Source organism: Mirounga angustirostris, unplaced genomic scaffold, assembly GCF_029215605.1.
Source record: "Mirounga angustirostris isolate CCGP_5_RB_7025 unplaced genomic scaffold, mMirAng1.0.hap1 SCAF_13, whole genome shotgun sequence".
Lineage (NCBI taxonomy): Eukaryota > Metazoa > Chordata > Mammalia > Carnivora > Phocidae > Mirounga > Mirounga angustirostris.
In genome coordinates, this window is record NW_026991721.1 from 12,450,058 (window position 1) to 12,462,473 (window position 12,416).

At 48.8% G+C, this 12,416-nt stretch overlaps 1 protein-coding gene across 4 annotated transcripts; it reads left to right on the top strand.

The window, feature by feature from the left end:
* The first annotated feature begins 3,376 nt into the window (after positions 1-3,376).
* On the top strand, positions 3,377-6,383 carry TIMM10 (translocase of inner mitochondrial membrane 10). Of its 4 annotated transcripts, none has more exons than XM_045893634.3 (3): positions 3,377-3,521; positions 4,017-4,132; positions 5,928-6,383. In XM_045893634.3, exons 2-3 carry the CDS (start codon positions 4,062-4,064, stop codon positions 6,127-6,129), a joined length of 273 nt encoding a protein of 90 aa, XP_045749590.1. In that variant the 5' UTR covers positions 3,377-3,521; positions 4,017-4,061; the 3' UTR covers positions 6,130-6,383. The 4 variants fall into 4 exon arrangements, with proteins under 4 accessions (XP_045749590.1, XP_045749589.1, XP_045749588.1 ...); XM_045893633.3 differs by having other exon boundaries at positions 3,455-3,586; XM_045893632.3 differs by having other exon boundaries at positions 3,507-3,674.
* The last annotated feature ends 6,033 nt before the right edge of the window (positions 6,384-12,416 follow it).

The following is a 12,416-nucleotide window of genomic DNA, read 5'->3' on the forward strand; positions in this document are numbered from 1 at the left end:
CCAAGATCAAGAGTTGCACGCTCCTCCAACTGAGCCAGCCAGATGGACCCCAAAAGGGTTATTTTTTTTAAAAGATTTTATTTATTTACTTGAGAGAGCGCGCATGCCCGAACACATGGGGGAGGGGCAGAGGGAAAGAGAGAGGGAGAAGCAGACTCCCTCTTGAGCAGGGAGCCCGACGTGGGACTCGATCCCAGTACCCCAGGATCATGACCTGAGCAGAAGGCAGACACTTAACCGACTGAGCTACTGGGGGGCCATTTTTGAGAAATTGGGGGAAATGGAATATGTGCATAAGATTGCATTAAGAAATGACTATAATTTTGAGAGTATAAAATGGCACCATGGAAAAGGACTTTTATCTGTGAGGTCAAAATAGATGAAGAAAATATGGCTAAATGTTAACAACTGTTAAAGTCTGGTGGCGGGTATGTGGAAGTTCAATATACTGTGCTCTCCACTTTTCTGTATGTTTTACATTTACTCTAATAAAAGTCTAAAAATTAAAAGGAATGAGAACAATGATTTCTTTTTGCTGAGCATCTGCCATGGACTAGGTGCTTTACGTACACTTTTTGTTTGTTTTTCTTTTTTGTAATGATTGTTTTAACTTTTATTTTGAAATAATTGTAGGTTTACAGGAAGTTGCATAAACAGTACAGAGAGAGTACTGAAAGTCAAATCTTACATAACTATATGCAATATCAGAGCCAAGAAATTGACACTGGAGCAATGGTGTGTATTGTTCTATGACATCTTATCACATGTTTAGATTCCTATAAACCCCTCCACAATCAGGATGCATAACCATCCCATCACCACAAAGATCTCCCTGTTCTACCCCTTTATAGGCACACCTACCCCCCCAACTTTAATGCTAGGCAACCATTAATCTCTTTGTCTCTATAATTTTGTCTATTTTTAAAAAAAGATTTTATTTATTTGAGAGAGAAAGAATGAGACAGAGAGATCATGAGGGGGAGAGGGTCAGAGGGAGAAGCAGACTCTCTGCCGAGCGGGGAGTCCGATGCGGGACTCGATCCCAGGACTCCAGGATCATGACCTGAGCTGAAGACAGTCGCCCAAAAAACTGAGCCACCCAGGCGCCCTTATAATTTTGTCATCTTGAGAATATTATTTAAATGGAATCGTACAGTGTGTCACCTTTTGTAACACCTAATAAAAATCCCATCAAGGAAGCCGATTACTCTTGTAAGAACCCATCTCCTTTTCCCATGCAATTTCTTAATATCCCATAATGTGTTGACTATATTATCAAAAGCAAAACCCAGGGGCGCCTGGCTGGCTCAATCAGTTAAGCGTCTGCCTTTGGCTAAGGTCATGATCCCAAGGTCCTGGGATCGAGCCCCGCATTGGGCTCCCTGCTCAGAGGGGAGCCTGCTTCTCCCTCTGCTTGCTGCTCCCCCTGCTTGTACTCTCTCTCTCTCGCTCTCTCTTTCTTTGTCAAATAAATGAAATCTTAAAAAAAAAAACCAAGCTAACACCAGTACAACATGTCTCCACTATGTACAATAATATTATATGTCCAATATTATGTAATATTATATGTCCAATATTGTCCAATATATACAATAATATTCACAGCAGCCTTGTCATAATAGCTTCAAACTGGAAACAACCCAAAAGTCTATCAACTGGTGAAATGATAAATAATTGTGGATTATTCATACACTCAAACACTAGACAGCAATAAAAAAGAATGAATGACAGATACACACAACGTGGATGAAATCTTACGGACATTACAATGAGCTAAAGAAGTCAGGCACAAACCAGCAAATAATGTATAACTCCATTTACATGAAGTTCAAGAGTAGTAGGCAAAACTAACTGATGGCAATAGAAGTCAGAGTAATGGTTACTTTGGGAGTGGGGGTATTGACTGGGAGGGAACCCAAGATAACTTTTGAAGGTGCTGGAAATACATTGTATTTTGATCTAAGTGGTGGTTATAAGAATGAATATATATTTTAAAGTTAAGCTTAAGTTTAAAAAAATTAAGCTTAAGTTTCATGTACTTTAGTCAGAATGTTATACCTTAATTTTATTGAGAAAAAGTTTTAAAGTAACCTCTACACCTAAGGTGGGGCTCAAATTCAGGAGGAGGTGTGGGGGGGTGCAAGATCAAGAGTTGTATGCTCTACTGACTGAGCCAGCCAGGGGCCCCTGTTATACTTGAATTTTTTTTTTTAACAGATTTTATTTATTTGGGGGGGGGGGGAGAGAGCAAGCTCAATTGCACACTCAGGGAGGGGCAGAGGGGAGGGAGAGGGAAAGAATCTCAAGGGGATTCTGCACTGAGCCAGGAGCCAAGGCGGGGCTCTATCTCACCAAGCTGAGATCACGACCTGACCGGAAACCAATAGTCCCACGCCTAACTGACTGAGCCATCCAGGCACCTCTACCTTAATTTTAAAGTATCGGGGCACAGGGCTTGAGAAAGATGAGTTCTTAGAGCAGAAATGAGGTCCGGTATTTAAAACCTTGACTTTCTTGGGCAATTAGGGAAGCATATAGTGACCAACCAGCCCACCTTCGCCAGTGGGCAGTGTACGCTTGCACCATTAATTTGCATCTTCTAAACCTCGTTTACTGGGAAATGTCTTGAAAAATCAAAGGATTGGGGTGGGTTTTTGTGGTGTAGGGGTGCAGATTGAGGAAGACATGAAGTCTGGAAAGATGAAGAGTTCACAAGTACTTTCCCCCTCCCTCGCTCAAATACACTAGGTTAGCTCTCGTGGCAGCCAAAATCGCTCCTATTCATCTCGTTATGGTCCAGGGCGTCCAAGAGAAGAAGTTGCATAAAACAGACTGTATACATGTCTCGTTTTTCTGCGAGCAGGAACCGTGCCTCGCTTCTCCGCAACCCCAGGGAAAACTTAGGACCTATATGCAGCTGTATTCCCACAGTCCCTTGGAGAACTGGTTCTCAAACTTGGCTGCACAAAGAAATCACCTAAGGCACTGAAACATTTACTGATGCCTAGGTGCTACTCCCAGAGGTTCTGATTTAATCGGTGTGAAGTGAGGTATGGGCATCGGGATATTTTAAAGCGTCCCAGGTGACCTTAATTTGCAGCACAAACAAGGAGTCCTTCCTTCTCCCCCTTTAGGGGAGTCCTTCCTTCTCCGTGCCTGGGTTTGTGCTGGGGCGTCAACTCTCCGGGGGTGGGGGCGAGGTTCACCGAGCTCGGCCCTCTGGCCCCTTCCTACAAAACAGTTAAACTCCGACCTCTCCGCGATAACCCAAAGGACCTGACAGCCAGGCTGCAGGCGCTCTGCACTCCGCCCAAGCCTCTATGGTATTTTGGCGTCCTCTCTAGCATTTGCAAGGCGCCTTCGCCTTCAGCCACGGCCGGCGGCTCCCTCTCTATGGTAGCGGATTTCCCAGCGCCGCCTCGTTGGTACTTCATTCCGGAAGCGAGTCCGATCAAAGAAGAGGCGGGACTTCACTCCCGGAAGTGACCACGTGCTTCCGCCTTACCCTACCTGGTCGCACGGTGAGTTTCTAGTGTTTGCCCGAAGTTGGGGACACCGCGGGCATTGTGACTGGCCCCGGGCCGTGGTAAGTGACCTCTCGCCTCATGGTGACCCTGATGATGGCGCCGCCATTTCAGAGGTGCAGCCCCTGAACCGGGACCTGTGCACCTTAGGTACGCGTGTTTTCGAATTCCCAGGGCCCTGGAGGTTCAGGCCCGCGGTTTAGTGTTCCTTTCCGGTCTCTGGATCTTCTCCTGGGTAGAGGTGACCACGAGGGACTGGGGCGCCCGGGCTCGATTTCCAGCCGTTCCATTGACATGCTATGTGACCTTGGGCTAGGCAGTGTTCCCTTTCTGGGCCTCAGTTTCCACATCTGTGAGATGGGGTGGTTGCGCTCACTGAGGTCAGTGACCCCTGCCAGCCCCATGTCCTGTGAATCCTCCGCATCCTCTACCCTCCTCGGGATGGGAAATGGAACGGGAGGGGTGGAAGCTGACGGTGCTGTCTGCTCCCAGGACTAGGAAGCCAGAAGGAGATCTCTTCCACGGTGCAGGGCTGAGATGGATCCGCTCAGGGCCCAGCAGTTGGCTGCGGAGCTGGAGGTAGAGATGATGGCTGATATGTACAACAGGTAAGGGCGGACAGTGCGCTCCCTTGTCTTTGAGAATGATCCTAGGTCACCTTTTCTCAGGGTGCCTTTTGGAGGGTATCCGCCCCCACCTACACTCCTCATGGTTGAGGGCTAATGCAGAGGCAGTATGGGGTTCACTAGAACGAGTTGGACATCTAGATTGGGATGCAGTTGGCGAGCCAGTAGCTGAGCAGGGAGAGAAGCACCAGTCCAAGCTCTGGTCGGGTTCCAGGAACAGTTGAGCGCTTGCCTTTGTGACAAACAGCACATGGCCGACTTAGTGGTTAACATTTCTTCCTTCCTTCCTTCCTTCCTTCCTTCCTTCCTTCCTCCCTCCCTCCCTCCCTCCCTCCCTCCCTCCCTCCCTTTTTTAAAAAGATTTTATTTATTCATTTGACAGAGAGACACAGCGAGAGAGGGAACACAAGCAGGGGGAGCGGGAGAGGGAGAAGCAGGCTTCCCGCCAAGTAGGAGCATGATGTGGGGCTCAATCCCAGGACCCCGGGATCACGACCTGAGCCAAAGGCAGACGCTTAATGACTGAGCCACCCAGGCGCCCCTGTGGTTAACATTTCTTAAACTCTTACTCCATCTCAGGCACATGCTGAGCAGTTTACATGCCTTAATCCTTTTTAAGTTTCAAAATGATCCACTGGGTCAATTTTAGTTGTCCCATTCTCAGGTGAAGACATTGAGGCTTCTAGAGGTTAAATAACTTTCTCAGGGATCACAGCTGGTCAGTAACAATGTCAGGACCAGTACCTCAGTCCAACTCCAAACTAGTGCCCACAACCATTTGGCAGATTTGGGAACAAATTGTAACTGCACCAATCACCACTAGTTTGACCTGGGGCAAGATACTTGGACTATTTGATTGGTGGTTTTCCCATCTATAAAATGGAGGTAGGGGCGCCTGGTTGGCTCAGTCTGTTGAGCATCTGACTGTTGATTTCAGTGCATGTTGTGATCTGAGGGTCACAGGATCAAGCCCCACATTGGGTTTTGTGCTCAGCAGGGAGCTTTCTTGAGATTCTCCCTCTGCTTCTTCCCTGTTCGCCCGCACACTCATGCCCGTGCACATGCTATCTCTCTCTCTCTCTCTCTCTCAAATAAATAAATAATAAATCTTTTTAAAAATAAATAAAATGGAGATAATAACGGTACCTACCTTGTGGAGATACTATAGATGTTAAATGTAGAAATGTATGACAGGCTCTTAGTATCAAGCCCAGTATGCAGTAAGTAGTCCACACGTGTTTGCTGTTTTTATTGGCTTAAGCCCCCTGGTATTTTCTCTTGATGGTTTATCTTAGAGGCTATATATTAGAATACTTCCAAATATTTTTTTTTCTTCCAAATATTTTTAAATAATTTTAAAATGCAGGCTGCGAGATCAGACTCTGTGGGTTTATATCCCAGCTTACATGATCCTGAGGCTCTCCATGCCTTAATTTCTTTATCTGTAAAATGGGGATAATACTGTGCCTACCTCATAGTAACCCTATGAGGGAGTCCTTGTTAAGGACTGCATGACAAGCCGTGTCAAGCACTTAGCATGATGCCTGGAACATAGCCAGTACTCAACTAATGGTTCCTATTTAAATAAACACGGGCTCAGATCAGGTGAGCACTCTCAAGGACCTCCTAAGATGGTTGAAATGCAAACTGAGGGTTTACACTGCCTTCCTGGGAGATGAAATCAGCATTGCAGGGCAGGAATGATGGAGAGTTCCTTGTATGCCTCAGGATGCTGCTGACCTGACCTTACCCTTCCTTCCCCCACTCCCACTCCCAGAATGACCAGTGCCTGCCACCGGAAGTGCGTGCCTCCCCACTACAAGGAAGCAGAACTGTCCAAGGGCGAGTCTGTGTGCCTGGACCGCTGTGTCTCCAAGTACCTCGACATCCATGAGCGGATGGGCAAGAAGTTGACAGAGTTGTCTATGCAGGATGAAGAGCTGATGAAGAGGGTGCAGCAGAGCTCTGGGCCCGTGTGAGGCCCCAGACAGTATACACCCCAAGGTGTGCCCTGCCCCTTCCCACTTGTCTAATAAAAGTGCCCCCATTGGGTGTCATCTGTGAAGACTGCTGGGCCTCGGCTCCCTCGGGAGAGCCTCCAGGAGCCCAGAATATGGTAGAGCTACTTTCCTGGTTGAAGAAGGGGTATTTGTCCCACTGCGATGTGCCTGTGTATGTACATGTATGTGTGTGTGTATATATATATATATTAAAACAGGTTTCTTGATGCCTACTACATGTAAAGCAGTGCCTGGCACAGCGTCTACCAGCAGAGGGAGTCTCGTGGTGTTGAAAAGCACAGACTGGTGCGATGTTCTGGCTTGTATCCCAGGTTAGCCTCTTGCTGTATGACCCTGAACATGTCACTTCACTGTGCTTTAGCTTCCTCATCTGTAAAATGGGGATAATCATAGGGCCGTGGCGAGGTTTAAATGGTTTAATATGTGTCCAGCATTTAGAGTAATGACTGGGACATAGGAAGTGCTCAATAGATACGAGCTGTATACATAACAACCTAAAATTTAAGTGGAGTCAGGTGGGCATTTTTCCAGATAAAAAAATATTTAGAGGAACGAGTGAACAGGAGATGGGATTTGAGAAGGAAGGAGCCAACCCCTGGGTTCTAAGTGGCAATATCCAAACATGTGAGGGGACCAGGTTCATGTGTGATGTGAGTGATCCAGGGAGGGGACTGAGTGAAAACCACTGTCATTCACGGTTTGCCTGAATCAGGGACTGCGCTCCTCACCCTTCATACAACATCCGGTCTAGCTCTTTCCACCATCTTTCTGTGCCGCCATAACGGTGCACACGAATGTCCTGGCAGATGTTCGCAAGAGCATTGACAATGCGGAAAAGAGAGGCAAGCGCTAGTTTCTTAATTAGGCCGTGCTCCAGAGTCATCGTCTGGTTTCTGTGGTGGTGAAGCATGGTTACCTTGGTGAGTCTGAAATCATCGATGATCACAGAGCCGGGAAACTTGTGGTCATCCTCACGGGCAGGTTAAACAAGTGTGGAGTGATCAGCCCCAGATTCGATGTACAGCTCAAAGATCTAGAAAAATGGTGGGATAACCTGCTCCCATCCTGCCAGTTTGGTTTCATTGTACTGACAGCCTCAGCTGGCGTCATGGCCCGTGAAGAAACAAGACGAAAACACACAGGAGCGAAAATCCTGAGATTCTTTTTCTAGGGATGTAATGCATGCAGATAAAACACCTCAATGGGGGAAAATACCTGATCTAATCCACTCAGGTGGGCTCAGGGGCCCTATTAGGCAGTGGAGGCCCGGAGCGCTGGTTGCTTGTCGGAGGTCTCACGAGGGGAGTGGGGGCTGACTGCCACTCTTGCTGTCTCCATGAGGAGACCGCTGCCTCGAATTCCTGAGTGTCCTAGAGAGCTGTGCGGCTTCCAGAATGTGTGGCTCGCTCGCTCCAGGTGGGATTTTGGTTGACGTCAATGGCCCTGTGGCAGTGCCTCTGTAGTAGAGAAAGGTGGGTGTTGGGCATGGAACCTCGCCAGGTCACTGGGCATGGAGTAAAGGAAGCACTAGAGGCAGTGAGTTTGGGGCTTAAAAGGGCAGGCCCAGGGGCTCCGGGGTGGCTCAGTTGGTTGAGCATCCGACTCTCGATTTTGGTTCAGGCATGATCTCAGGCTTATGAGGTCAAGCCCTGCCTTGGGCACTGCAGGGTGGGTGTGGAGTCTGCTTAAGATTCTCCTTCTCCGGGCGTCTGGGTGGCTCAGTTGATTAAGCGACTGCCTTCGGCTCAGGTCATGATCCCAGGGTCCTGGGATCAAGCCCCGCATCGGGCTCCCTGCTCCGCGGGAAGCCTGCTTCTCCCTCTCCCACTCCCCCTGCTTGTGTTCCCTCTCGCTGTGTCTCTCTCTGTCAAATAAATAAAATCTTTAAAAAAAAAAAAAAAATCTCCTTCTCCCTCTGTCCCTCCCTCTACCTCTCTCTCTGTTAAAAAAAAAAAAAAAAAAAAGTGCAGGCCCAAGCCAGACCACCTGGGGTGGAATTTTCTAGCTGTGTGATCCTGGGTGAGGCATTTACCTGCCGACTGCCTCAGTGACCCCATCCATAACATGGTAGTAGTGGTGCCTGCCTCCTTGATTGAGTGGTGTGAAAATGAAACGTGTTAATAACTGCAACACTTAGGAAAATGCCTATCTCTGTCAGGTTAAGTGCTCGATAATGTTAGCTTGTTTGTTTGTTATTGCTGAGTTTGGTATGAGAAGACACTGGATAGACCCTGGGAAACTCTCTTTTTTTAAAAGATTTTATTTATTTGACACAGAGACACAGAGAGGGAACATAAGCAGGGGGAGTGGGAGGGGGAGAAGCAGGCCTCCTGCGGAGCAGGGAGCCCGATGCGGGGCTCGATCCCAGGACCCTGGGATCACGACCTGAGCGGAAGGCAGATGCCCGACGACTGAGCCACCCAGGCGCCCAGACCCTGGGAAACCCTCAAAGCCGAGCGCCCTGACCTTAGCGGCAGGCAGAAAGTGAAGGCTCCTGTCTAGGTCCTGAAGTGCAAGCTTGGGTCAACAGGTGGCGCTGTCTGCTCACAGGCTCGGCAGGGCTGCGGGCAATTCCACAAAGGCCTATTATTTGCCCCTTGGGTGCCGGCGGCCTCTTGGTAGGGAGAGGGCAGTGGTGAGAAAGATACTGTGCCTGCCCTCGCGTTTAGCAAGGAACATCAAAAATTCTGATAGTGCCTAGCGGGAACATTTGGAAGGGGTAGTGGGAGCGGAGAGAAGAGGTTCCAGCTGGAGGAAATAGTACTTGCAAAGGCTTTGAAGTGGCAGAAAGTGTGGCGCGTTCAAGAAACAGCTTCAGTGTGCCTGGAGTGCCGAGTGTGAAAGGAGGTGGTGGTGAGAGATGAGACTTGGGGGCTGGGCAGGCAGAGCTCCAAAAGAGCCTTGAGAAGCTGTGTTAAAGGAGTTTGGGATTTTCTCCTGCCCAGGGCAGCCGCAAACTGTTGGAGGCTGTAAACCCTGTCAAAGGCAGATGCTTTAACCGACTGGTACCCCGACTAGATTATCAGTTTTAAAATCAGGAAATGTTGGGGTGCCTTCGGCTCGGGTCATGATCCCAGGATCCTGGGATCGAGCCTCACATCGGGCTCCCTTCTCAGCGGGAAGCCTGTTTCTCCCTCTCCCTCATTTGTGTTCCCTCTCTCGCTGTGTCTCTCTCTGTCAAATAAATAAAATCTTTAAAAAAAATAAAAAATAAAAATAAAATCAGGAAATGGCTCTCAAAAATCTGGATTTGACTTCTTTTGAAAGTTTAGAATATCTAACCAGTCAGCCTCCATTCCTGCTTGGCAGCAGCCAAGGATAAGCAGCAAAACTCCCACTGCTCATTTCTTCCCTCATCCTCTGCTTGACCTGTAGGCATTTGGTCTGTGCCTGCTCCGGGCTCTCAGGTGAGCCGGACGCTAGGTGAGAACACACGTGGATGTCTGGGAATAGGCAGGCTCTAGATGGGGCGCAGGGGTCCTGCCCGAAGCCAGTCGTTCCTGGTACCATCTGCTTCCCCTGAGTGCACTAGACCTACAGACTTGCTTCTGACACCTCAGCAGAGGCGACAGGATGTTGTTTCCAGGGTTAAGGTACAAGAGATTGGAATGGTCTTGTTCGTTCTCTCTCTCCTCTTGCTTCCCACGACGAAGCAAGCTTACATCTTGTGAGCTGCCCTGTGAAGAGGCCCGCGTGGAAGGAACTGAGGGCAGCCTCCGGCCAGCGAGGAACTCAGTCCTGCTGACAACCCCACGAGTGAGCTCAGAAGCACATGCTTCTCCAGACGACTGCAGCCCCGGCTGACATTTCACAGCTCTGCGAGCCACCACTGAGGCGGAGGACCCCTCTAAGCTGCATCCTGACTCCTGACCTAGAGAAACCAAGATAGCGAATCGCTAACCAACACATGTACAGTTTCACAACTATTACAGTTGAGACTATGATCTTTCTGCGCCTAGAACCAGCACGGGCCAGGCACCGTTCTGGGCATCTGGGGCACATCACTGAACAAAACAGAGAAAGATCCCTGCCCTCTTGGAACCTGTATGCTAGTGGGGACGGTTTTGCATAGTAGAAGTCTGGGCTGCCAGTGCTGTTTTGAAGGAGAGACCATCTGCAGTTCCTGGGGGAAGGTTCTTAACTCCTTTCAGGCCTCGGGCCCCCGTGAAACTCCAACAAAAGCCATGGATGGTTCTTTAGAAAAATGTACATGCACATAGGATTTTGCATACAATTTTAGGGATCATCATAAAAATATTTGTGGGCTGACCTGAAGGGGGTGTTGTGATGAGCATTGTTTTAAGTTCTGGGGCAAAGACAAACGATAGAAAAATTGAATGGGGAGACATACTAAAACCAGTTGCTTTTGTAGTTGTGTTAAGTGCTACAGGAGATGTTTGGGAGCTCTGGGGCTAAATAGAGGAATGTGCCTCCAAGTCTGGGTGCTCAGAGAAGGACGTACCCCAGAACGTGGTAAGTGAGATTTGAAGGATGAGTGGAGTTTGGCCGGCAGGGCCAGGTAAGTGGTGGGTTCCATGTTAAGTGGTGGGAGGGTAGTGGTGAGGGAGGGGGGCATGGGTCCTTGTCCTCCCACGCACGCAGTCCATTGGATGAAACACACATTTTTTTTTTTAAGATTTTATTTATTCATTTGAGAGAGTGAGTGAGCAAGCACAAGTGGGGTGGGGAGGGGAGCAGAGGGAGAAGCAGACTTCCTGCGAGCAGGAGCCCAATGTGGGGCTCCATCCCGGGACCCCAGGATCATGTCCTGATCTGAAGGCAGATCAGATCAGATCACCGAGGCGCCCCCGAAACAGACACATCTTGTTGAATTTCATCAGAAGGAAACTCAGATATATATAGATCACATAGCAAGGGGATTTATTGCTGGAATCGGGCAAGGAGCCTTCACCCAGGAAGTGACCATTAAGCCATAATCTGAAGGATTAGTTAGATAGGCTGGGGCAGGGGAATGTTCCAGGCCCAGGAGAAACTTGAGATGGGAGAACGTGGGGTGTTAACGGGCCTGAAGAGGTCACCATGGTGAAAGCATAGAGAAGAGAGAGGCCAGAAGGGAGGCTGGGGTTGCAGGTGGGGCCCAGACGGACTTGGGAGCATTGCTGGGAGTTTGTATATTTGCCCAAGTGTCATGGGAAGCTTGTAAGGAGAGCGGTCTGATCAAATCCGTGTTTCCAGAAGATCATTCTGACTGGACCGTGCGTGGGGTCATGTGCACAGGTGGAATCAGAAAGGCTAGGTTGAGAGGGCACCTGGCTGGCTCAGTCGGTGGGGCATGTGACTCTTGATCTGGAGGCTGTGAGTTCAAGCCCCATGTTGGGTGTAGAGATGACTTAAAAGTAAAATCTTTAAAAAACAAAAAAAAAAAAGCCAGATTGAAAGGGCTGCGGGAGTGGAGGTGTAGCTGCTGAGGACCTGGGCTACAGGATGGCAGTGGATAAAGACGAGAAGTCTTTAAAGATAGGGTCCACAGGCTGTCTAGTAGGTTGGATGTGGAAGGTGAGGCAGGGAGCAAGTCAGGTAACCAGTTTTGTGGCCTAAGTGACTAGGTGGCGGGTGGTACTTTCACAGACACAGGCAACAATGGAGCAGGAGCGGGTTAGGGAAGAGGAAGGTCATTTGTGGTCATTATTGGGCACTTACTATTTTAAAAAGATTTTTTTAAAGATTTTATTTTTGGGGAGCCTGGGTAGCTCAGTCCTTAAGCATCTGCCTTCAGCTCAGGTCATGATCCCAGGGTCCTGGGATCGAGCCCCGCATCGGGCTCCCTGCTCGGCAGGAGGCCTGCTTCTCCCTCTCCCCCACGCCCCCTGCTTGTGTTCCCTCTTTAGCTGTGTCTCTCTCTGTTAAATAAATAAAATCTTTAAAAAAATAAATAAATAAAGATTTTATTTTTAAGTAATCTCTACACCGAACATGGGGCTCAGACTTACAACTCCAAGATCAAGAGTCCCGCACTCCACCAACTAAGCCAGCCAGGTGCCCCCGCTTACTATTTTAGATCTTTTCAGCTGCATCCTCACACCACAGTCCCCTCGTTCTGCGTGCTTCATCCATTCTGGCCTTCATTCAGCACTGAATGTCTCTGGCATCCTCCTGCCGTAGGACCTCCGCATGCACTGTGTCCCCCTCTTTGGAGGGGCTGATAAATCCTACTGATGAGGACATGGGAAGCTATCTTCAAATCAGAGTACAAGCACACTGACCTCCAGTCTAGATTAAACCCC